Genomic DNA, 24,917 nt, shown 5'->3' with positions numbered 1-24,917 from the left:
ATTGTAGTAGAGGCCAGGCCTTGTTCGTGTAGGTGTATGAAGAATACAAGACAGAAATCTATCGATATCTCTGTCATTTTCCTTGTTTTCACAAAGGACACCCATTTCTTCCATGACGATTCATATTGTCTCCTAGTCGAACTTGACTTTTACTCCTCGATGAAGTCAACTTTATCCTTCGAGATTCCAAACTTTTTGTTCACAGCTAGGGCGAGAAAATCATGAGATGTAGGTTGTTGGTTCTCGAGGATGAAGCGTAGACAGTCAACTTCTGGACCAGTTGAGATAGTACTGGATTCGGCAGAGGAAACAGCTTCAGTTTCAGCTCTAGGACTAGAGGGAACCAATTGCTTTTGGGCCACTTGGGGTCCACTACTGCTGCTGTCCCTCTGAAGGATCTTAGCTTGTCGAGGACTCTTAGCAAGAAATTGGTTGGTGGAAACAGGTAAATGCGACTCCACCTGTTCCAGTCGAGGGACATGGCGTCCATCGCTTCTGCTTGAGTGTCCATGTAAGGGGCTACGTAACGAGGTAGTTTCTTGTCGCTCATTGCGAAGAGGTCGATCTGCAGTTCCAGGACTTTTTCCGAGATTAAGGAGAATGAGTCTGCGTCTAGGGACCATTCTGTCTCTATGGGCTTTCGCCTGGATAGAGCGTCCGCCGTCACATTGCGGAACCCTTGTAGGTGAACTGCTGATAGGTGCCATCCCTTCCTCCTTGCCAAGTAGAAGATGGCTAACATCACATGGTTGATGTGGGGTGATCTCGAGCCTTGTCGATTTAGACACTTTACTATCACCTCGTTGTCCAGGACCAATCTGATTTGGATTGATCTGCGAGGGGATACTTTCTTCAACATCAGGAAAACTGCCATAGCTTCCAAAATGTTGATATGAAAGGTTTTGAACTGGTGCGACCAATTCCCTTGCACTTTTTTGTCTTGAGAATGGCCTCCCCATCCTTATAAGGAAGCATCCGTGTGTATCACTACTAATGGTTGTGGAAGTTGCAGGGGAATTGTCCGTGCTAGGCTCTTGGCTGTTGACCACGGCGTTAACTGCGTGCGCAACAAGGTCAGGGTCAACCTTAGTTAATCTCTTTGAGCATTTGATGCGTATTTCCTCCAGACTCCTGGCGCATCTTTCAGACGTGCTTTTAGCATCGGATCTGTCACAGCTGCGAACTGGAGAGAGCCCAATACTCTTTCCTGTTGGCGTCTTGAAATCCTCTTGTGACGGATTAGTCTCCTGACTGATCCCGCTATTTCTCTCCTCTTCTTGGATGGAATGGAGAGGTGGTGTGACTTTAAGTCCCATTGGATTCCTAGCCACTGGAACTGTTGAGCTGGAGAGAGAAGAGACTTCTTGTGATTGATCTTGAAGCCCAGGTGTTCCAAGAACTGGATCACCTTGTTGGCTGCTTGCAGACAAGTAGTCTTGGATGCTGCCCATACCAGCCAATCGTCTAGAAATGCTACCACTTGAACTCCTTCGGAGCGTAGCTGTTGGACGATTGTGTCTACTAGCTTCGTGAATATCCTTGGGGCTGTGTTCAGTCCGAAGGGCAAAGTTCTGAAGATAAACTTCTTCTGTAGTTTGAATCCTAGGTAGGCGGGGAAAGGGCGACTCATTGGAAGATGTCAGTAAGCATCTGCTAGATCTAATAAGACCGCGTACGCCCCTTTTGGCAGAAGGGTCCTTATGTGTTGCAAATTAAGCATCCGGAACTTGTTCTCGATGAACTTGTTGAGTGGAGACAAGTCTAGAATGACTCTGAGTTTGTCTGAGTCTTTCTTGGGAACACAAAACAGCCTTCCCTGGAACTTGATGGACTTCGCTTTCCTTATTACCTTCTTGTTCAAGAGTTCTGAGGTATATTCTTCCAACGAGGGGGTGGAGAGTGTTGGAAGAATTTTGGAAAACGGGGTGGAGTTCTGCTCCATTTCCACCCTAGTCCATTCGTGATTAGGCTGTGGGCCCAGGGATCGAAGGTCCAGCGATCCCGAAAGTGATGCAGTCTGCCCCCTACCTGGAACCCCTCATTGCTTGGGGGGTCCTGCGGATTTGTTTCCGCGACTACGTCCTCCTCGGCCCCTAGAGAAGTTACCTCCGGGTGAACTTCTCTTAGGGCCTTTTCCTTTCTGACTGGGGCGAAAGGAAGTCGACTGCCTCTCAAAGTTAGGGTTGAAAACTGGTGACTGGGCTACCAGTTGTTGAGGGACCATCTGGAAGTTGGTCTGAGGTATCATGGTCATAGTCACGGTGGGGAATTGTGGAGGTCTACGTGGTCTCGTTGCCTTTTTATTCTTGGGCTGGGGACCTACGTCCAAGAAAGATTTCCTCTTTGAGTTCATGCCCCACTTTTGGAGAAGGTTCCTGTTCTCTGTGGCTGCTAAGGCAATGATCACTTGGACCAGTTCCTGTGGGAAAAGGTCTTTACCCCAGATGCTCGAGGTAATCAGCTTTCTTGGTTCGTGTCTGATGGTTGCTGAGGCGAAAACGAACTCTCTGCAGGCTCTCCTCGCTCTGAGGAAAGAATATAAGTCTTTCACAAGGGTGCCCATGTGAGACTTAGCCAGGAAGATGAACATTTCTGGGGCATTATGTTTACCTGCACTCACTTCCAGACAGTTCTGATGAGAGAGGGAGGCTGCAAGTTTCTCCTTCGACTCCTGTTCCTTCCTCATTAGATGGTCTGGCAACTCCGGAAGGTTCTCATTGAACTGTTGGCCTGCTATCTCTGGATCCAACTTAGAGATGGAGAAGGTTAGGTGGACATTCTTCCACTTCTCCTCGCAGGTAGGCAGTGCTAGAGAGAATGGTTTGCATTCCTCTTGGGTAGGGCAGGGTTTGCCCTCGTCGACTGCCTTGACGGAGGCAGTAAGAACTTTGTTCTACTCGACGACGATGAAGAGAGACAGTGGTTGCCACCTATAACGGCGGCGACACTCGGGGAGGGAGGAAGGGTTTAGCCTCTTCTCTCTTAGAGAGAATGAATATCGTAACTTATCTATAGATTCTAGAGAATGTAAAGTCTCATACGAATTTTACAAGAGTATGATATAGCAGGGACAGGCTGCTCAGTCTTCACTACTAATGAAATCAAGGCATGATCAGATGTCCCGACTGGAGAACCAACCTTACTAGTTATAACGCCAGGGGAGTCAGTGTATACGAGGTCCAAGCAATTACCAGACCTGTGAGTAGCTTCATTTAAGATTTGCTCACAGCCTGATTCAGAGGCAAAGTCTAAAGCTCTTAAGCCATGGCAATCAGTAGGAGAGATAGAACTTAACCACTCCCTAGGGTGAGCATTAAAATCACCAACAAAGACAACAGAAGCCTTTCTATCATCTTCTTGTATCTTAGCCATAATGATAAGAAGACAATCGAAGATAGAATCATCCATGTCTGGATTCCGGTAGATCGAACACAAATAAAAGTTGTTATGCCTGCCACAAACTTTTATTACCTGAATCTCATGACATCCACATTGATAGCAGGACTTATGAGAAGCAGAATACTCGGTCCTAATATAAACCTTTCTCACAGGTCTTTATGACACAAAATAGATAAATCTAATTCACATACAACAGTGGTCGCCATCTTTTTCAAGAATGGACTTTTTCTTGGTGAGGTTAGAGCAGTCTCTAGATGTGGGTTGGCCGTGTACTATATTTCAAAACCAACTCCACAACATGGCTGGAACTACATTCCTCTGGAATTAAAATGTAAAAAAAGTCATAGAAAAATGCAGGTGCTTAGATTTTCAAGGTACAGTATTCAATGTACCGAAGAAAATGTCACACATTCAAAATGACAACCCTCACGTATATCTACCAATTACTACACAGGGGCTTAAACCAGTACTGTACTATAGATCTAAAAGGTACTTATCGACATGTTCCTATTGCTCTACACTTCCAACCTTATCTAGGCTTTTGGCTCAGCAGGGATTTATACAGGCTCAAACTAATGCCTTTCGGCCTCATTGTACCCCCAAGAATGTTCACAACACTAGCAAAGTCAGTGATCAGACTCTTGTAGATGCAGGGAATTCAGGTCACTACCTATTTAAACGACTGGCTGATTTGGGGAAAAAATTAAAGAATTATTTCTCGGTTACAAAAATCAAGTCTTGCAAGTTCTTCAGGATTAAGGTTTCCTGGTCAATTTCACAAAATCAAGACTAGTTTCAAGAGAATATTTTGGCGACTAGGTCTTCACTTGAATATGTCAGAAACCACTCTAAGCTAACCAAAATCAACTCAGTAAAGAATTTCAAGCAAGGTAAGATTCTTTCTTTCAAGCCACTTCTCCAGACAGTAACTGGAAAATGTCTTGGGCCTTCTTCAGTTTGCCTCAATAGTCAACCTAGTGTTAAACATCAGGTTGAAAACCTCAATTGAGTATAAGAGATGAGCAGCTTGGAAAGTTTGTTGATATATTAGGGCCCAGTTACTGCAAAACATTTCTCAAGTAGTGGACTACAACAAAGGCCCTTTCCCTGTTGATCCATTGGTCCCCCCTCGATTTCTATGTTTCTTCATACAGACGCATTTAAGTCGAGTTGGGAAGTTCATTTAGAGGAAACCTATGTTAGGGAAATTGTTTCCTCAATTCACAGCATTTCACATAAAGGCCTTGGAACTTGTGTCCATATTTCCTGATGTTGAAAAGCCTCGGTCCAAGAAGGAGTTCATTAAGATTTTGCAAGACAACCACGCCTCAGAAAAGGATGCATCTGCTCAAGAAATCTCGATGCAGTCACCCTTCCCATTAGGTTCCTTCAGGAGAGGAATTTCTTCTTTTTCCCATTCCATCTGCCGGGATTTCTCAATGTAGTAGAGGATGCCTGTCCAGACAGACAGCTCTGGACATTGAATGAATTTTTAATCAGAGCTCTTTCCAAGAGATCCATGAGTTGGTTCCGGATCTCCAAGTAAACCTGTTTACAGCGAAAGTTAACCACAAGCTTCTACTACATAAAGCTCCGAATGTGGATTCTCAGGCAGTGGCAAGAGATACCTTGAATCTGAAGTGTAATAGACGGTCAGCAATTTTTATTTTTGCACCTGGTTTTGTAAAGCTATTTTTGGAGCCAAAAGTAAATACAAGAAGGGAAGCTGTGTTTGTTTTTTCATAACATTAATAATTCCCCTTCCTAACCCCGAACCTTCACCTTCATATTTGATGAGCTGTTAGAGATCTTTTTCAAATAGACAATGCATGTCTGTGTGAAAGGCATAGGCATCCAAGCCAGACAACACCTCTTTGAGAACAGGTAGCTTAGGCCTATGCCATCAACAATTTTGTCATACAAATCTGCATGGAGTGGATTTAATGTTCTGTCTGCAAGAAGAATACTGATAAAAGGCCTACTGTTATATCCATGTAGTCAGTCCTGGTGTAAGCCTGAACAGTGTGAAGGTATTGTTGTAGCCTTTGATGTTATAGTAATGGAGGTTGTGGTCATAGCTGAATTAAGTGTTGGTGATCATGGTCAAGGTTGGGCCTGGCATACACCGTGAAGTTTAGGCACTAAAATAATGGTTTTACTTGTCTGGGACATTACATATTGATATTATTAGGCATGGCCATGGCTGTTATGGGCTGTAGTATTCTATCGTACACTAGTGGGTGATTATGATCATGGTTGACTTTGTTGGATAATCTGTATGTTTACTACCACTATCCCTTGGAGAGATCTGTCCTAATTTATGTACACAGACTCTTGATGCATGGAAATTTCTTATAACTTACAAGTGGATAGCTTTTCCAAAACTATCCTCCACATGCACAATCATCTTGGAGCTGACAGTAAGGTAATTTGGTAAATCACGATTTATAAAAAAATAGGATTTCTAAGGTCTAGACCAAAAGAATCCATTGGGACTTGGTAACCAACCATTACTTCATCCAAGACTGTAATTAAATAACTTACACTTGCAATAGTCTCTTTCTCACTCTCTTTAAAACAATGCCTAATTATTTCGATTATGGCAACCAAAATCAGACATCAAATTTTATCTTTTCCATAAACAATAAGAGTGAGAAATCAGTTTATTTGATGAACATCATGAGATCATGGCCCATCCTACCATTTCAAATTGAAATTTTCATTAAAATCAGTTCATCTCTCTTCTTTAGCTATAGAAAATCATTGGGTGATGCTTAAAAAATCACCACTTGGTGATAAAGTAATTCTGGTTTATAAGAAAAGTTATTCCTTGATGAAAATCATAATTGGATTTCAAGTAGTTTCATAAAGTTTGAGAATCAAATAAGTTGAACTCAAAATCTTCTTACTGATAATCATCATAGCATTTCCCTCAGTCAATTTCAATAATGAAGCATTTAATCTTAAGATATATTTCCCTAAAATTAAACTATAATACTTGCATACCAAAAAGATTTCAGAAATAAAAGTAATTGAGTGAACAATACTTTTATTACAAAATTACACAGGCACATTTCTTCAACCTGATTGAACGTACTTTCCTTCGGTGCTGGGATCTCCACCTAATGCAAGACGCAATCTACACAACAAAGACCTGCTTTAAATAAAAAAAGTGAAGACTGTAAGATTTTTGTAATCTCATCAAAGGCATTATAGGAAAAGGAAAAAGTTTATTACAACATTTCCATAGTAATAAAAATTAAAAAATATCAACTTTTATCCAAATAAATTTCAAACTGCCAATGAACTAACAACTATATTTAAAATCATCATGAGACTTAGTAAGGGAAATGATAAGGAAAATTAAAATAATAAATGGGTAGGTATTGCATGTGTCAAGATCATATTATAAATGAGGAATAGGTAGAGAGATGTGGTGGGTACAAGCTGGTGAGAAAAAAAAAAAAAAAAGACTGAAAACTCAAGATTGAGATGGTTTGGATATATGAAGAGACAGGACGAGGGACATTCAGTCGGAACAATAATTACTAACGTGGAAGGGGAAGACCAGTAGGAAAACCCAGGAAATTGTGGAAAAAGGGGTAATAAATAAGACAAATCTGAAAGTAATTTGTATTTTTCCTAACTATACAAAACCTGAGTTCTTTACTATATGTTTTCAGCAGAGCTGGAATTTAGGCATAAACTTTTGTGTGTGGTGTCAATGACCTTCTATTAGTTAGTGGGGGTAGCGGGAGTAGACCAAACACCCTACTCACCCAGTGAGATCCCTCACTTTTAATTGCTCAGGTTTCTATAGTTAGGAAAAGTACAAATTACAATCAAACCTCTCGACATGAAAGAATCTGCTTACAAAATTTTCACTCTGCGAAACGAGATACTAAGAATTTAACGACTCGCATCACAGAAAATGTTTCGGACAACAAATGGAGGTATGGTGCGAGAGCCCAACAGTGTCAGAGTCTGATTTTAAAATTTGCACGGCCCCAGCCCGTAAACTCGGTACCATCCTCCCTCAGTCCCATTGATTATCTTCCTACTCAGATGCTAGTTACCACCATAAGATCCTGCTCTCTTACTGGTCAGTGTCTACTTCATTGTATCCCATCATGACATCTACACATTGGTCGTTCCTATGTATTTTCATTTTGGCAGCGGTATCGTACGCATTTACTTAGTGTTTGTGATTTCGCTTTCATAACAATTGTACTGTATCGTGTGTGATATTACGCTACATCATTAGCCACGGGTCCCAAGAAACTCGCTGATGTCCGGGGAAAGAAGAGGATGATGCTTTCTATGGAGATGAAGATGGAAATAATCAAGAAATACGAGGCTGAAATGCCGTTAAGTGTGATCACGAGGAATATGGCCTAAATCCGTCTACGATAGGAATGATCCTGAAGCAGTAAGAAGCTATCAAAGCAGCAACACCTTCCAAAGGCATGACTGTTTTCTCCAGCAAGAGGAGCCTCATCCACGATGGGATGGAGAGACTGCTGCCTGTCTGGATAAAGGACAAAGAAATGGCTGGAGACACTATCACCGAAGCGATAATCGGGGTGAATGTAGTTTTTAGGGACAGGGCGATATCTTTCTTATTACTAGCCTAATCGTTTTTCCTTATGGGGAAGATGTTCTTTACTATGATCCAATATACCATAATATGAAGTTATTTTATCATTTCAAATATTGTAATTGACCTTTACCACGGCAATATTTTCAAAGTTCAGCATGGTCCGAATACAAGTCATGGGTAGCTCCTGCTTAGTTCCCAAACTTTCCCGATAGATAGAGCCTGTGTCGTCCCAGGCTAAGAATCGTTCGTTTTTACAATTTAATACTGTCCCATCCATATACATTTTTACCCCTCTATTAAGTTTGTAATTAGTTGGGACACGTCATTTATAGTGACATTTGATACTGCTATGATAATTATCATGAATTGTTAGGTTGGGGAAAGGTCGCTACAATGCGTCGTCTGCTGAAGCCACGGTCAAGTTACTTGATCGTAAAATTTCCCCCAAGCATTGCTTCCTGCCTGACTATAATAACACCCGTTGGGCGGCGCTCTGTTCGCCTATCAGCTGGTGGCGCAAGCTTGAACAGTTATTGATGTTCAGACTTATGTTTTCGCTAATCCCAACAATCTTCATTTTTTAACCCCTTGTTAAGATTGTTAGTTCGTTGGAACACGTCCTGAAATTATGCCGAATACTAATTTGTTATATATAGAACCAAAGGTTAGGTTAGCCAACATCTAGTTAAGATGTTTCGGTAGATAAAGCCAGTGTCAAACAAACCACCCGAACTAACCCTTCGTTTCCGTGCGCTTGTAGGCCTACTTTCGTTGGCCGCGTCATTTCAAAATTTTTAATTTCCCCCCTCAACCCGAGATTGACCTACACGAGGTCGACCCTTACCAACGCTAAACGCCGTAATGGGCAGACGTGTTCTGTATAGTTTATCTTTGAGCGATGGTGTTGAGTTAATTACTCATATAGATCAGCTTGATGCTTTGAAGATAATAATGTTTTTAGACCTACGGGACTTTACTCGAGTTACCCCGTAATTTTTTCATTTTTTTATTTCAAGAAGGGCTCTTAGGTGATTTTAGGGGTCCCTGTGAAGGCGCAAGACCACGAGGATTTAAACTTCAGCGACTACAAATATTAAGGTAATCCTGAGTAACTTTTTTATTATTACAATGTGGTTGTGGTTAAGATATAATTTACAGGGCTGCCCATAGCTTTTTTTGTGTAGGAGAGAGACTTACGAAGGGGGTCTGGGGGCTTGCCCCCAGCTAGGGGTTGTGACCTGGGAACTACTAGGTTCGGTTAGGTTGGGTTTGTGAGGTTTGTATGATAGTGACAGTGTTTGGGGGGTTACAGGGGGCCGTTAGCCCCCCCGTTAGGTCATTAGGAAGGTAAGGACACGGCTTGTAGGTCAGGTTAGGGGAGAGGTTTGGGTTAGTTGTTGTTCATTTTCCTCGCACTTTCTGACATTCATGCGCCGAGTGGTCCTAGTATGTAGATTGTTGAGACAAGCATTTACAAATTTAGTGAATTCATTATTTCATTCTGTTAAACTTCCCATGAAAAACTAGATAGGTGATGATCTTTACTCTATTTTCTGGCAATCGCGACCCTGTCCTAGTATGTAGTTTGTTGGGACAAGCATTTACAAAACTAGTGGATTTAATATTATTTCATTCTGTGATCATTCCCTTGAAATAGAGCCAATTTCGGACATTTTTTACTCAATTTTCGGGCGGTCCAAGGCCTGTCCCCACTAACTACAAAGGTTCCGGTGAAACCCCTGCTGGTGTATCACTCCGATACTCCTCGAGCCATAAAGACCCACAAAGTCACTAAGGAAAATCTTCACGTGTTGTGGAGGGCTAATGGAAAAGCCTGGGTAACAAGACAATTGTTCACTGAGTGGGTAAATATTTGTTTAGACCCAAGTGTGAAAAAGTATTTGGAAGAGAACCGCCTCCCTATGAAATGCCTGCTGGTGCTGGACAATATCCCTGCTAATCCTCCTGTCCTCGAGGAAGATATAGTAACATAGTATTCCCTCATCAAATTTCAAATCCAATTACATCGTTGTAAAGAGGAATAAATTTACAATATTCTGTATGGAGGATTTTTTCAAAAGTACATTTTCTATTTTTTTATATTTTTTCAAACTTTTAAATTATATAAATATGCTAATATTTATGTAAAAAAATACCGAAAATATAGAAAATTCCTATGGGCATTTTATTTATATTGTAATAAACAAAATTCGTGAAAATTGTAAGTTAATTCTATTCAGTAATTTTTTATAAAAATTGAATTAAATTTTTTTTGTTTATTAGATTTTTTATTCATTTAAAAAAAAAAATAATAGTCCGAATTCAATGAAACTTGCACAGATTTATCTTTGTACTAGTAGGTATAACATACAGAAAAACTAGATTCTTCCACAGATAAATAATGGTTTTGGGTTCAATGGCAGATGCTCCCCTTAAGGAACCAATTAATTTTGTGTTGTGAGGCATTACTGTAAATAAATTGCATTTATTTAATTTATTTCGAAGTTCTAAGAAAAATTAAGAACTGTAAAACAACATTAGTAATAACAAAATCATCATACAATCATTACTTGGAAACATAGCTGTTGCTACAAAAACTAACCTAACCAAAGATGTTTTAAATGCGTTCGTTCCTTCAATATGATCAGAGATGAATGTAAAGAAAACAACGGTTTTCGTTTTTGATGGTTTGCTTTTAGGCGTGTTTAAGAAACGCATGATATAAAATCACCTTTATTTCGTTAATTTTGGATTTTCAATGATACAACAAAAGCTAGTCTATACAGTGATGGTTTTGCTATTCACCAGTTGTCTTATATGACAAATATGACTTAAACTTATTAAAGTTTGTCCTAGTTTTAAGTTGTGTTATAAGGAGAAATATACCATATTTACACCCCTCCTGTTTGTAATTTTAACCTTTTTCAAGTTATTCAAACTTTAGAACATTTCAAATGTTTTATTTACTTATAAGAACAATTCAATATTAGAAAAAATAGTATAGCACATAGAAAGTATTGCAAATGAGTAGTAAACACATTTGAATAGGAAAGTTGCTGTTTGCCATGGCCCTCATGAAATTATTCCTGTTATGTGTTTAAATATGCAATTTTCCATTTATGCGGGGCCACTGATCTACCAAATTCTCGCATAATTCGAAACCCTACTGTATATTGAGATGTTGCTCATTATTTACATACTGAGAGTTCTTTCCAAGCATACTGTCCTACATATTGCAAATGAACTATGATCTCTTAGTTCATTACATGTTAACTTTTAACCATGTCTCAAGTGATCTTGTTTGATAAAGTAATACTTCAAAAGCTTTGCCAAATTTCTTACAGGTATGTTAGAGATATGCAGTTTCCAAAATATCAGGAAAATTTTTAGATACTGTACATACCTTCTCCAAACACCACCAGTACGTTTTTGTAACTCAGACAAAATATGCCTTACAAATTGTCATTTTGTCAAAATCAAACCCTGTACTAATAGCAGAGCTTGGCAACAATCTTCAATAGCTCAATATCACTTTTCTCTCTATAGATGAAGACATATCTTTCAACATTATGTCCTAGGATTAACCACAAAACATCAAAATCTGAGCAAGGGTCACCACCTACTCATCAACCCTGATATGATAAGAAGGTACAAAAGCAATGGGCTGCAGGTAAACCAAGCCAGTTTAATTCACAACTACTAATTGTGGGAGTAAACCGGAAGATAGCAGAGGTAAAGAGGGCGGGTGACTGAAGGTGGGTCAGTAATTGGGTAGTTCGTACGAAGAGAATAAGTAGTTTTGGAAAGAAAGGAAGAGAGTAAGGAAGGATGGATCAAGGAGCAAAAATATAAGGTTGTTGGAAGGAGATAAGGCAAGAAAAAGTGGCCCAAATATTTAAGAAGGTTTCTGAATGTTGAGGTGACAGTAATGGGAGATAAGAATAAAAGAAGGAGATTACAAGAGAGGAAGTGAAGACAGCACTAGATGAAATGATAGCAGGAAACACAGCTGGTATGGATGGTGTGAGAGCTGCGATGTTAAAGGATGGGGTGTGACTGTGCTGGAATGGTTGGCGAGATTGTTTAATAATGATTTTATGTTGTCAATGGTGTCAGTGGACTGGGTGTGTGCATGTATTGTTCTGCTACACCATTAAAATTTAATGACAAATAAAGGTTTAAAGGATGATCATGAATGGCAGAGGCAAGGGATAGTGACATCACCCAAGCAAGCAGGACAATGCCCTAGTCTGACCATAAGGTAAGGGAGATGTGCATGAGTGTTGTAATTTTAGGGGTATTACTGTAGTTTATCGAGAGTGGTTGGAAAAGTGTATGGTAGTGTTAATTAATAGGATTAAAGATAAAAGAGAGGATGTCATTTTAGAAGTGTAGGGTGGCTTTAGAAGAGGTAGGGGATGTATAGATTAGATTTTTATTGTTAGGCAGATGTGTGAGAAATATTTAGTAAAAGGTAGGGGGTATATTTTGCATTTATGGATCTGGAGAAAGCATATGATAGAGTTGATAGGGATGTCATGTGCAATGAGATGAGGTTATATAGAATTAGTGGAAGGTTGTTAGAAGCAGTGAAAAGTTTATACATAGGCAGTAAAGCGTGTGCTAGGATAAGTAATGAAGTGAGTGAGTGGTTTCCTGTGAGAGTAGGGCTGTGACACAGATGAGTGATGTCACCATGGTTGTTCAATTTGTTTGTTGATGGAGCTGTAAGGGAGGTGAATGCTCGAGTGCTAGGTTGCGGATTGAAACTGATAGATGAGCATAATCATGAGGGGAAGGTGAATCAGTTGTTGTTTGCAGATAATACTGTTTTGATTGCAGACTCGGAGAAGCTATGTCGATTACTGTCATAGTTTGGAAGGGTGCGTGAGAGAAGAAAGTAGCAAGTTAAAATGGGTATGAGTAAGGTGCACAAGAAAGGAGTTTGGTGCTAGATTGAATGTCATGTTGTATGGAGTTACTATTTCAATAAGTTTACAGCCAGTAAATAAGGAGTTAACGGAAGAGAGAGAGACAGCAAGCCTTTACCTAGCCAAAACCAAAGTGAGGGATCTCACTGGGCGAGTGTGTGAGCGAGCTGGTCGGTCTAGCCAACCCCCAACTAGTGGAGGGTCATTGACACCTCGCACAAAAGTTTATGCCTAGATTCCAGCTACGATGGAACTTGGGTTCTGTTGTTGCTACAAAAGGTGGGGGTGGAAGCAGATGTACGTCAGAGTGAATATAAGACAAAGTGGAGGGGGCAGTGAAGGGAGTTGTAAACAACAGATGGTTAGGGATGAATGTAAAGAAAGCTCTGTATGAAAAGGTGAGTGGGAAATGAAAGTGACGGAGAGACAGAAATTGAATGTGTTTGAGATGAAGTGTCAGAGTATGGCTCGTGTATCTTGATTGGATAGGGTTAGGAACAATTTAGTAAGAGTAAGAAAGTGTATGAGGAATGAATTAACAGCTAGAGTGGATATGAATGTGTTTGAGGTGATGTTATGCAGAGGATGGAAAATGATCCTCAGCTGAAGAACGTGATCAATGCAAGAATTGATGGGAGGAGAGCAAGAGGAAGGCCAAGGTTTAGGTGGATGGATGGCGGAAGAAAGCCCTGGGTGACAGGAGGATAGACGTGAGGCAAAAGTGTGTGACAGGAATAGAAATATATGGTAAACGACTGACTCAGTTCTGATAGGCTCTGCTGCTACCTCGGGTCACCTTGTTTTTAACTATATTTTTTAGAAGAGTCAAAGATAAAGAGCACAAATGAGGGCTTAGTGACAAAGATATACAGTAAGTTAACGGAAAAACCTAATGATATCACTGATGATACTCAGTATGGCAAATTTAACTTACCAATTTTGCTGCTGTCCTTCCTTTAAAAAAATACCGTTGCTTTTTGTTTAAGCAAAACTGTCTTTTATCATGGAGTTGTTAAATATAAACAACTCAAGAATCGAACTCTGGTCCAACTCCAACAACATTTATTACCAAATCTTATTCTGAAAAAAAAAGAAATGCATTTAATCAATACTGCAATAAGATAAGTTCTACAGAAATCAAATATAAATCATTTACACTTCATGATGTCTTTGTATAGCTACCATTTTTAAAGGCTATCTTGAATGTTAAGAGAATTTCTATAAAGATAAATCAATATAAAATTATTGAAACATTATTTTAAGTTTATAGGCATTTTTCTTGATAGTATGACTATTCTGAATTTTAAAATATGCAAATTTCTCTTCAGCTACAAATTTCAATGTCACAAACACGATTTTAAACTGAAAATAAAAAATCTTAATTTTGGCTAATCCTAACAGAACAGATGTACTGTATTTGCTATTTTGCAGGACCATCAGGAAGGATAACAAAATATGACCAGTTCAGATTTGTTGAAAAACAAATGTTTTATCATATACAAAGAAACTTTTCTAAGACCATAAATTCTATACATTGAAGGGAAACTGACAAAATCTCCTCAAGTAGGAGGAAATTTCTTAATTATATTAAAGTGTGAACCGTTGAAAATGACATACAACTTCCTTTTATTCACATTAACTCTGTTTTGGGGTCTGTGGATTTTCCACAAGAGCTGCCCCCACCCCCACCCATAAAGGGAATCTATGATGATTACCGGTAATTGTTTTGTTTAATTAATAAATGCACTTTACACCTAATTCTAGAGTTGAAAGGCCAATTCTTTGTATAAAGAAAGAAAATTTTATGAAAACACATTCCATAATCTAGCTAGATTCAAAATGGTACTGAGGTTGGACAGCAAATTTACTACAAAGGATTTGAACAAAATGGATGACACCATAAATCTCCTTGCCATATGACCCAAGAAGTTCAGAATTCATCTACAGGTTTTAATGATAAAAGGAAGTCTAAAGAGACCTATGAGCTCTATGTTTGGTCAGATCAATTTTCATATGTGTTGTCAAGATACCTTTCTGGCCTCTCTAAAGAAACAACCAAGCTCTTGGTACTAAAACAATAGTTGCATTTCTTGCTATCATAGCAACATCAGTCATAAAAGCTTAGGCAACTCTAGAATAACGTACCCAAAATTGAAAGTGGCTTGGTTAATTTTGAAGCACATTCAGAGCAACTTTGGTTCTTGTTAACAAATTATCTGTAATTGCAGCTCAATAATTATAGCATTAAAGCTTAAAATACTGCCTTGTTAGACAGAACTCGAAGGGGATCTGTTACTCATATTCCTCTCAAGGGACATCTACAACCTGACATATTCTCCATCCTTAATAAGTCAGATCCCTTAGGCAGAGTATCAACTACTTTGTCTGTTATCTATGATCTATAAAGAGCTGCCAATAGCCTTAAATCTTAGGAGGGGGTGGGGTGGTATTTCCACTTCTAAAACTAATTGGTCAGCCAAGAGAAAGAGAAAGACAATTAGAGCAAATATCTGAGTTTCAAGGACACTCCTACATGTCCCTTAACTAACTGGCTTATAAAAGGGTCCTTACTTCACACAAGATTCCTAAAATTCTTATAAAAACTTTAGTATCATCATATGATTTTCATGCAACCCCAAATACCAAAAACACTCTTTCCCTATACAAAATAGAATTATCATGATCAGTTTTAAGTTTGAATTTTCTGTGCATGAGGTCCTCAAAATAAGTATTAAATAGATAATCCATCATGTCTCGATGGGAAAAATCTGCGATTTGGATAGAACTTTCTACGAAACTTCTTGTCAAACATATGGATCTGTGGATATTAGGATTACTTTGGTCTTCTCTTGGCCTATCATTGGGAATTATAAATCCTTTCTATTATGGGATTGCAAGTGATTTGTGTGGCAAGAAGGTTGTTGGAGGCAGCATGAGGAAGGGCAGTGAATGGTGGAATGAAGGAGTGAAGGTAAAAGTGGAAGAGAAAAAGAGGGCTTTTGAAGAATGGCTGCAGAGTAATAGTATAGAGAAGTATGAAAAATATAAAGAGAAAAATGTGGAAGTAAAGCGCAAGGTACGTGAGGCAAAGAGGGCAGCTGACCAGAGGTGGGGTCAGGGATTGGGTCGTTCATATGAAGAGAATAAGAAGAAGTTTTGGAAAGAAGTGAAAAGAGTAAGGAAGGCTGGCTCAAGAATTGAAGAGACAGTGAAAGATGGAAATGGAAGGTTGTTAAAAGGAGAGGAGGCAAGGAAAAGGTGGGCGGAATATTTTGAAAGTTTACTGAATGTTGAGGATAATAGGGAGGCAGATATAATTGCTGTTGCAGGTGTTGAGGTGCCAGTGATGGGAGATGAGAATGAGAGAGAGATTACAATAGATGAAGTGAGGAGAGCACTAGATGAAACGAGAGTGGGAAAAGCGTCTGGTATGGATGGTGTGAGAGCTTAGATGTTGAAGGAAGGGAGTGTGACTGTACTTGAATGGTTGGTGAGATTGTTTAATATGTGTTTTGTGTTGTCAATGGTACCAGTAGATTGGGTTTGTACATGTATTGTACCACTATATAAGGGTAAGGGGGATGTGCATGAGTGTTGTAATTCAAGAGGTATTACTTTGTTAAGGTAAGTTGGAAAAGTGTATGGTAGAGTACTGATTAATAGGATTAAGGATAGAACAGAGAATGCAATCTTAGAAGTACAGGGTGATTTTAGAAGAGGTAGGGGTTGTATGAATCAGATTTTTACAGTAAGGCAGATATGCGAGAAATATTTAGCAAAAGGTAAGGAGGTGTATGTTGCGTTTATGGATCTGGAGAAAGCGTATGATAGAGTTGATAGGGAAGCAATGTGGAATGTGATGAGGTTATATGGAGTTGGTGGAAGGTTGTTGCAAGCAGTGAAAAGTTTCTACAAAGGTAGTAAAGCATGTGTTAGGATAGGAAATGAAGTGAGTGATTGGTTTCCGGTGAGAGTGGGGCTGAGACAGGGATGTGTGATGTCGCTGTGGTTGTTTAACTTGTATGTTGATGGAGTGGTGAGAGAGGTGAATGCTCGAGTGCTTGGACGAGGATTAAAACTGGTAGACGAGAATGACCATGAATGGGAGGTAAATCAGTTGTTGTTTGTGGATGATACTGTACTGGTTGCAGACACAGAAGAGAAGCTTGGCCGATTAGTGACAGAATTTGGAAGTGTGTGTGAGAGAAGGAAGTTGAGAGTTAATGTGGGTAAGAGTAAGGTTATGAGATGTACGAGAAGGGAAGGAGGTGCAAGGTTGAATGTCATGTTGAATGGAGTTACTTGAGGAGGTGGATCAGTTTAAGTACTTGGGGTCTGTTGTTGCAGCAAATGGTGGAATGGAAGCAGATGTACGTCAGAGAGTGAATGAAGGTTGCAAGGTGTTGGAGGCAGTTAAGGGAGTAGCAAAAAATAGAGGGTTGGGCATGAATGTAAAGAGAGTTCTATATGAGAAAGTGATTGTACCAACTGTGATGTATGGATCGGAGTTGTGGGGAATGAAAGTGATGGAGAGACAGAAATTGAATGTGTTTGAGATGAAGTGTCTAAGGAGTATGGCTGGTGTATCTCGAGTAGATAGGGTTAGGAACGAAGTGGTGAGAGTGAGAACGGGTGTAAGAAATGAGTTAGCAGCTAGAGTGGATATGAATGTGTTGAAGTGGTTTGGCCATGTTGAGAGAATGGAAAATGGCTGTCTGCTAAAGAAGGTGATGAATGCAAGAGTTGATGGGAGAAGTACAAGAGGAAGGCCAAGGTTTGGGTGGATGGATGGATGGAGTGAAGGAAGCTCTGGGTGATAGGAGGATAGATGTGAGAGAGGCAAGAGAGCGTGCTAGAAATAGGAATGAATGGCGAGCGATTGTGACGCAGTTCCGGTAGGCCCTGCTGCTTCCTCCGATGCCTTAGATGACCGCGGAGGTAGCAGCAGTAGGGGATTCAGCATTATGAAGCTTTATCTGTGGTGGATAACGGGGGAGGGTGGGCTGTGGCACCCTAGCAGTACCAGCTGAACTCGGTTGAGTCCCTTGTTAGGCTGGGAGGAACGTAGAGAGTAGAGGTCCCCTTTTTTGTTTTCGTTTCATTTGTTGATGTCAGCTACCCCCCAAAATTGGGGGAAGTGCCTTGGTATAAGTATGTATGTAATTATAAATTCACAGTATTGTAATATATACTGACTTTGCTATTTGAACAACTTACTCAATAATTCAAATAAAATATCTTTATGGGAGCAAAATTACTAACAATAATCATTTACAAAATACTTGATGAAAAATATTCAGTGCATATTAAATTTTCTACGTTTTAAAATTTGTAGGTAAAGATTCTTCATTGTTGTTATTAACTTGAAATGTTCCATGCACAGTGGAGAAGCTAATTTTATTGTTGTTCATATGAAATATTTGAGATTTCTTTGATGACAAGAATTCCTTAATTACCATTGTTTTGTAAAAACATGCCTGGGGTATTCAAAATGTGATCCCACAATTGTTTAAACTTTTTGCATACTTTCTGAAAAGGAGTACTGCTACTTATTGTTACATTTATATATCATGTTGTTTTAAAGGTTTTAAAGGCCACTCATGAATGGCAGAGGCAATGGACAGTGATATTGCCCTAGCAAGCAGGACAATGCCCTAGAGACTGACCATATACTGTATACATATGATCAGTACCCAAGCCCCCTCTCCATCCAAGCTAGAACAAGGGAGGGCCAGGCAATGGTTGCTGATGACTCAGCAGACAGACCTATAGGCTCCCCCAAATATCCCATCTTTAGCTCACAAAGATGGTGAGGGTGCAGCAACCAAAGGAACTAATGAGTTTGAACGGGATCACCCGTCAAGGACGTTACCACATAAGCCACCACAATATGATTGCCAAGAAATCACTCTTTTTTCATAACTACTTTCCAAAATCTTGTAGGCCTAGATTATTATTTTATTTAGGTTTTCAGTAAAATTATTTCTACAGTTTGAACTACAAGTTTAGGTTATAAATTTTTAATGGTAGATAGAAGGATTGAACTGGATTGGTGATAGGAATTTAGCAGACCTAGAGTATGCGGATGATGCTGCCCTTGTTAGCAGAACACCACAGGATTTACAATGCTTGCTTACCAGAATGCATGAAATATCACATGAGGTTGGGCTGAAGATAAATAGAAGAAAGACAGAGATGATGAGAACGAAATATGGAATGGAAGATGAAATATCATTGGAAGGAGAAAGGATTAATGAGGTAGAATCATTTAAGTATTTAAGAACTATGATCTCTAATACAGTGTCTTTAGAATTAGAGTTTAGTGAAAGATTGAAAAAAGCAAATCAGACAATGGCTAGGTTTAGTAAAATTTGGAAATCAAATAGCCTGAAATTACATTTAAAAATCAGACTATATATCAGTTTAGTGAGATCGGTATTACTCTATGGACACGAGTCATGATATGACTATGAAACAATCTCCAATAGATTTAGTAGACTTGAGAACAAAGCCCTCAGAAGGATATTGGGAGTTAAATGGCAGGACAAGATTAGAAATGAAACTATAAGAGAGATTACTCAAGTGCCGTATGTGAATGAGATCATGATGAGATGGAGATGGTTTGGGTTATGCTCTTCGCACTCCCCAAGAGATATTAGTTCACCAAATGTTCAGCTGGGTTCCACAAGGCACTAGAAGAGTTGGATGACCCAGACCTACATGGCCTAGGACTATGAAGTGCGAAGTAGGCGATGATGAATGGAGAAGTATTGAATTAGAAGCTCAAGAGACGACGCAAATCTAACCGAGGCCCTTTGCGTCAATAGGGGTAGGAGGAGGAGATGATGATGATGATGAGAGAGCTATTACTGCCACTGATAGTAACTCGGGCTACATATAAACCTAGTTTTCATGTTCATATGAATGCTGGTATGTTTTATTACTCACCTTTTTTCCTAGTAGACTTCATTTCTTCTTTGACAAGCCTATAAGCCTCATCAAAAGTTATTGGATGCTTCTTTTTCTTTATATACTAGAAAAAAAACAAGTAGCAAGAATTTAGCAACATATGTTTTACTGCAGTACAATATTATTAAAGATGACAAAGTCTTTAAACAATTCCTCAAAATTAGATCAATTTCTGAATGCACTTTACACTTATTTCTAGAGTTGAAAGGCAAATTCTTTGTATAAAGAAAGAAAATTTTATGAAAACACATTCCATAATCTAGCTATATTCAAAATGCTACTGAGGCTGGACAGCAAATTTACTACAAAGGATTTGAACAAAATGGATGACACCATAAATCTCCTTACCATATGACCCAAGAAGTTCAGAATTCATCTACAGGTGTTAATGAGAAAAGGAAGCCTAAAGAGACATATGATGCTATCCTAAATTTTCCTCACCAAAAGTCTTTAAACAATTCTTCAAAATTACTAAACCAATCTTGCCATAATTTTCCTAAATTTTCTTAATCTAGTACCATTAATATAACTTCATACTTTTGTTAAAGATATTGCTACATACATATCTTTCCTACTGCTCAACTGTAAAACAAAGTTTAAAACTGCAGGCTATGAAATAGAAAATTCTTGAAACTGGGGATCATAGACAGCATCATTGTATTGCAATCACATGATCAATATGGCACAAGATAAAAAACCACTGCATCATTATTGCTCACTAAAAATGAGAAATCTTTTGAGATTTTGCTATAATTATCAGTTCACAAAATCTTTACATAAAATAATGTAAACTACAGTATAACCTCAACACTCACAAACGCACAAACATTTGCACTTCAAATACAAAAATAAAAATAAAATTTAGAATCACTACAATCTTTGGAGGGTCAGGATCAACTCCTCCAAGTATCTTTCACCATACTGTACATCCATTTCTTTAGGTGTAGGTCAATCTTTCTTTAACTTGCCAGTTATTTTCTTTTCCCTTCCTGTTTAATCACAGAACTTTATTTCCTTAAAATAAAAATGTTTTGTTTAGTATATTTACCTTTAATTTAAATTATTACTGATATTTGTACTGGAATGCTCATCAAAAGGTTGACGATGCAGCTCGCCTATATAATAAAAGTCTATAAAATTAGATACTGTATCAAATAATTTAACGTCTAATAAAATTGTTTTGGAATACTGTAGCCTAAAAATATGTACACAGCATAAAACTATAAATCATATTCCCTATAGAGGAACACCATTTGTAATATGCCATGTACAGCAACCTACTGGTGCTACTACCACTTATTTACATGTCTGTTCAAATCCACCTGAAATGGTTTCCACCTAGTACTTTTCACCCATTCCTTTTGGTCACTTCACACTTAGAAGGCCAACTTATCAACCATTAGTCTTTTCCATCTTATATTTTCACTTAAAAACAAATATTAAAAAAAATCTATGGACAATAAACAGTCTTAACAGTAAAAAATGCAAAACTATGACAATGCAAATACCGGTAAATAAACAAATCTACAATAGCAACAAGGTACCAATTCATGATACATACTCACCTTTTCAGTGTCCTTCAAACTTGTGTAACGATAAGACGAGGTAAGAGTAGCCGTGTATGCATGATATAAGGCTTGCTGGCTATCCATGAACTGCCTTGTCAATAGTACTTGCTGCTTCAGTATGTCACCAATTCCTACAAATCCACCCACAGATTGCCAACCTATAGAATAATACAGGTATCATACCGAAATACTTAAGAATTCTTTTGTTAACTAGAAATAAATAAACTTACCTACAGCACAAAATATAAAAATATTGGACTAAGTTACTATTTTTTTGTAACTTAGTCCAACAGTATATGTATGTACATCCCGATCATTAGGATATAATCTTGTAACTAACAGTACAGTATATGCAGACGTGTGTAAATCACTACGATATATCATATTTGACGATCTATAAGACGTATGAGCACATAACACACACCCTCATTTCAGCATGTTAGATTCAAGGAAAAATGTTTTTAGTGTATTTAAACATATATTGTTGAAAAGTCTAGCTATACATTACACAAGCAGAAACATACCGTATATTTCCGCACATAAGACGACCTTCAGATGAGACGAGGTCAAAAATTAGGCCAAAATCTAATGAATTTAGGTCATATGTGGTGTATAAGACGACTTGTGAATTACAAAAATGATATTTTGATTATAAAATAAATTTTTGAATATACTTACCCGGTGAATATATAATAGCTGACGTCTCCGACGGCTCGACAGATTCCAAAAACTCGCGAGCGATCGCCGTGAAGGTTGCGGGTGTGCCCACCAGCGCCGACTATCGGCCAGATACCACATATACTTGTAAACAGCTCCAGTTCTTCTCATCCCGCTGGGTCTCTATCGGGGAGGAAGGGAGGGCCTTTAATTTATATATTCACCGGGTAAGTATATTCAAAAATTTATTTTATAATCAAAATATCATTTTTAAATATTAAACTTAGCCGGTGAATATATAATAGCTGATTCACACCCATGGTGGTGGGTAGAGACCAGTATTAATACAATAAAGGCGTATATGCTTAGAGTTTTTGACAATTATATCATAACAAAACCCAAATAAATATAGGTACCTGGTAAGGAAGCTGACTCTGATGATTACTCTGCCTTATTAGTCCGCTTTCCTCACGAAGCCCAGCCATCCTCTCAGGATGCTGAAAGACTCCCAGGAGCTGTTATATCCAGGGCGACCACCCATACAACAGGACCTCATCAAAACCCTTAATCTGGGCGCTCTCAAGAAACGACATTTGACCACCCGCCAAATCAAAAAGGATGCGAAAGACTTCTCAGCCTTCCGTACAACCCAAAACAAGATTAAAAACATTTCAAGAGAAGATTAAAAGGATATTGGAATTAAGGGAATGTAGTGGTAGAACCCTCACCCACTACTGCACTCGCTGCAACGAATGGACCCAGTGTGTAGCAGTCCTCATAAAGAGTCTGGACGTTTTTTAAGTAAAATGAAGCGAACACCGACTTGCTCCTCCAAAAGGTCGCGTCCATAATACTTCGCAGAGATCTGTTTTGCTTAAAGGCCACGGAAGTTGCTATCGCTCTTACTTCGTGCGTCTTGACCTTAAGTAAACAACGATCTTTTTCACTTAAGTGAGAATGAGCCTCTCGGATTAAAAATCTAATAAAATACGATAAAGCATTTTTAGACATAGGCAATGAGGGCTTCTTAACGGAGCACCATAAGGCCTCAGATCCACCTCGTAAAGATCTGGTACGAGCTAAATAAAACTTAAGAGCTCTAACTGGGCACAGTAGGCTACTCTTTCAAGCTCGTTGCCTACGATCTCTGATAGGCAAGGTATATCAAAAGATTTAGGCCAAGGACGAGAAGGCAGTTCATTTTTGGCCAAGAAATCAAGCTGAAGCGAACATGTGGCTTTATCTGTAGAAAAGCCAATGTTTTTACTAAAGGCATGGATCTCACTGACCCTTTTAGCCGAAGCCAAGCACACCAAAAAAAGCGTCTTGAGGGTGAGATCCTTCAGGGAGGCTGAATGTAATGGCTCAAACCTGTCGGACATTAGGAACCTTAGGACCACGTCTAAGTTCCATCCAGGAGTTGCCATACGACGCTCCTTAGAGGTCTCGAATGACTTAAGGAGATCTTGGAGATCTTTATTATTGGACAGATCTAAGCCTCTATGTCTGAACACAGAAGCCAACATGCTCCTGTAGCCCTTAATAGTGGGAGCAGAGAGGGAGCGAACATTTCTCAGATGCAGGAGAAAGTTTGCAATTTGGGCTACAGAGGTACTGGAAGAGGAAATGGATGATGACTTGCGCCAGTCTCTAAAGACTTCCCACTTCGACTGGTAGACCTTGATGGTAGATGCTCTCCTGGCTCTCGCAATCGCTCTGGCTGCCTCCTTCGAAAATCCTCGAGCTCTTGAGAGTCTTTCGATAGTCTGAAGGCAGTCAGACGAAGCGCGGGGAGGCTTTGATGAAGACTCCTTACGTGAGGCTGTCGTAAGAGATCCATCCTTAAAGGCAGACTCCTTGGAACGTCTACCAGCCATAGAAGTACCTCTGTGAACCACTCTCTCGCGGGCCAGAGTGGAGCAACCAATGTCAACCTGGTCCCTTCGTGAGAGGTGAACTTCTGCAGCACCTTGTATAGGATCTTGAAAGGTGGAAAGGCATAAACGTCCAGGTGAGACCAGTCCAGCAGGAAAGCGTCTATGTGGGCTGCCTCTGGATCTGGAACTGGAAAGCAGTAAGTCGAGAGCCTCTTTGTCAGAGAAGTCGCAAAAAGATCTATGGTGGGTTGACCCCATGTCATCCATAGCTTCTCGCACACAGTCTTATGCAATGTCCACTCCATGGAGATGACTTGTCCTCTTCTGCTGAGGCAGTCCGCCAAGACATTCATTTTTCCTTGCACAAATCTCGCAAAAGGAGAGATGTTACTTGCCTTAAATGGAGTTCCTTCTGATCCGTGGATCAAAGACCCGAGCATTCCAGACTGTCCAGTGGAGCTCCCTAACCCCAAACCGAAGCATCTGAATACAACACATGGTTTGGGTTCTTGATCGCAAGAGAAAGACCTTCTCGAAGTCTGATGTTGCTGTCCCACCAAGTCAAATATGTCTAGACTGGGTTGGAGATTGGGAAAGAGATACTCTCTAAGCCCTTCTCCTTGTTCCAATGGTTTAGGTGAAATTGGAGAGGGCATAGGTTGAGTCTCCTCAGAGAGATAAACTACTCCAGCGATGAAAGAGTTCCCACGAGGCTAGTTCAAACTCTTACAGAGCAAATGTTTTCCTCTTGCAAGTGAAGGACTTTTAACAGAGCTTGTTCCATTCTTGTGGGAGACGAAAAGGCCCGAAAAATCAGACACTGTATCTCCATTCCCAAATAAAGAATAGTCTGGGATGGGGTACTGTAAGTTACGACTTCTCTACGTTCACTATGAGACCTAGCTCCTTGGTTAGG

The 24,917-nt window shown here is 39.4% G+C and overlaps 1 protein-coding gene across 5 annotated transcripts in view; it reads right to left on the bottom strand.

Moving 5' to 3' along the window:
* Positions 1–6,431: 6,431 nt before the first annotated feature.
* The window catches only part of LOC137642671 (micronuclear linker histone polyprotein-like), a 91,216-nt gene continuing 72,730 nt past the window's right edge, over positions 6,432–24,917 (bottom strand). For 4 of the 5 annotated variants that reach the window (XM_068375443.1, XM_068375444.1, XM_068375441.1 and 1 more), the window contains exons 5-8: positions 21,465–21,625; positions 19,879–19,963; positions 13,865–14,010; positions 6,432–6,556 (exon numbers count right to left, since the gene is read on the bottom strand). In XM_068375443.1, the coding sequence (XP_068231544.1) occupies positions 14,006–14,010; positions 19,879–19,963; positions 21,465–21,625 (251 nt within the window). In that variant the 3' untranslated portion in view covers positions 6,432–6,556; positions 13,865–14,005. The remainder of the gene's footprint in view (positions 6,557–13,864; positions 14,011–19,878; positions 19,964–21,464; positions 21,626–24,917) is intronic. The other variant, XM_068375442.1, reaches the window with a different exon arrangement.

Source organism: Palaemon carinicauda, chromosome 6, assembly GCF_036898095.1.
Source record: "Palaemon carinicauda isolate YSFRI2023 chromosome 6, ASM3689809v2, whole genome shotgun sequence".
Lineage (NCBI taxonomy): Eukaryota > Metazoa > Arthropoda > Malacostraca > Decapoda > Palaemonidae > Palaemon > Palaemon carinicauda.
The sequence above is the reverse complement of the archived record's forward strand: the minus strand, read 5'-3'. Positions and strand labels throughout refer to the sequence as shown.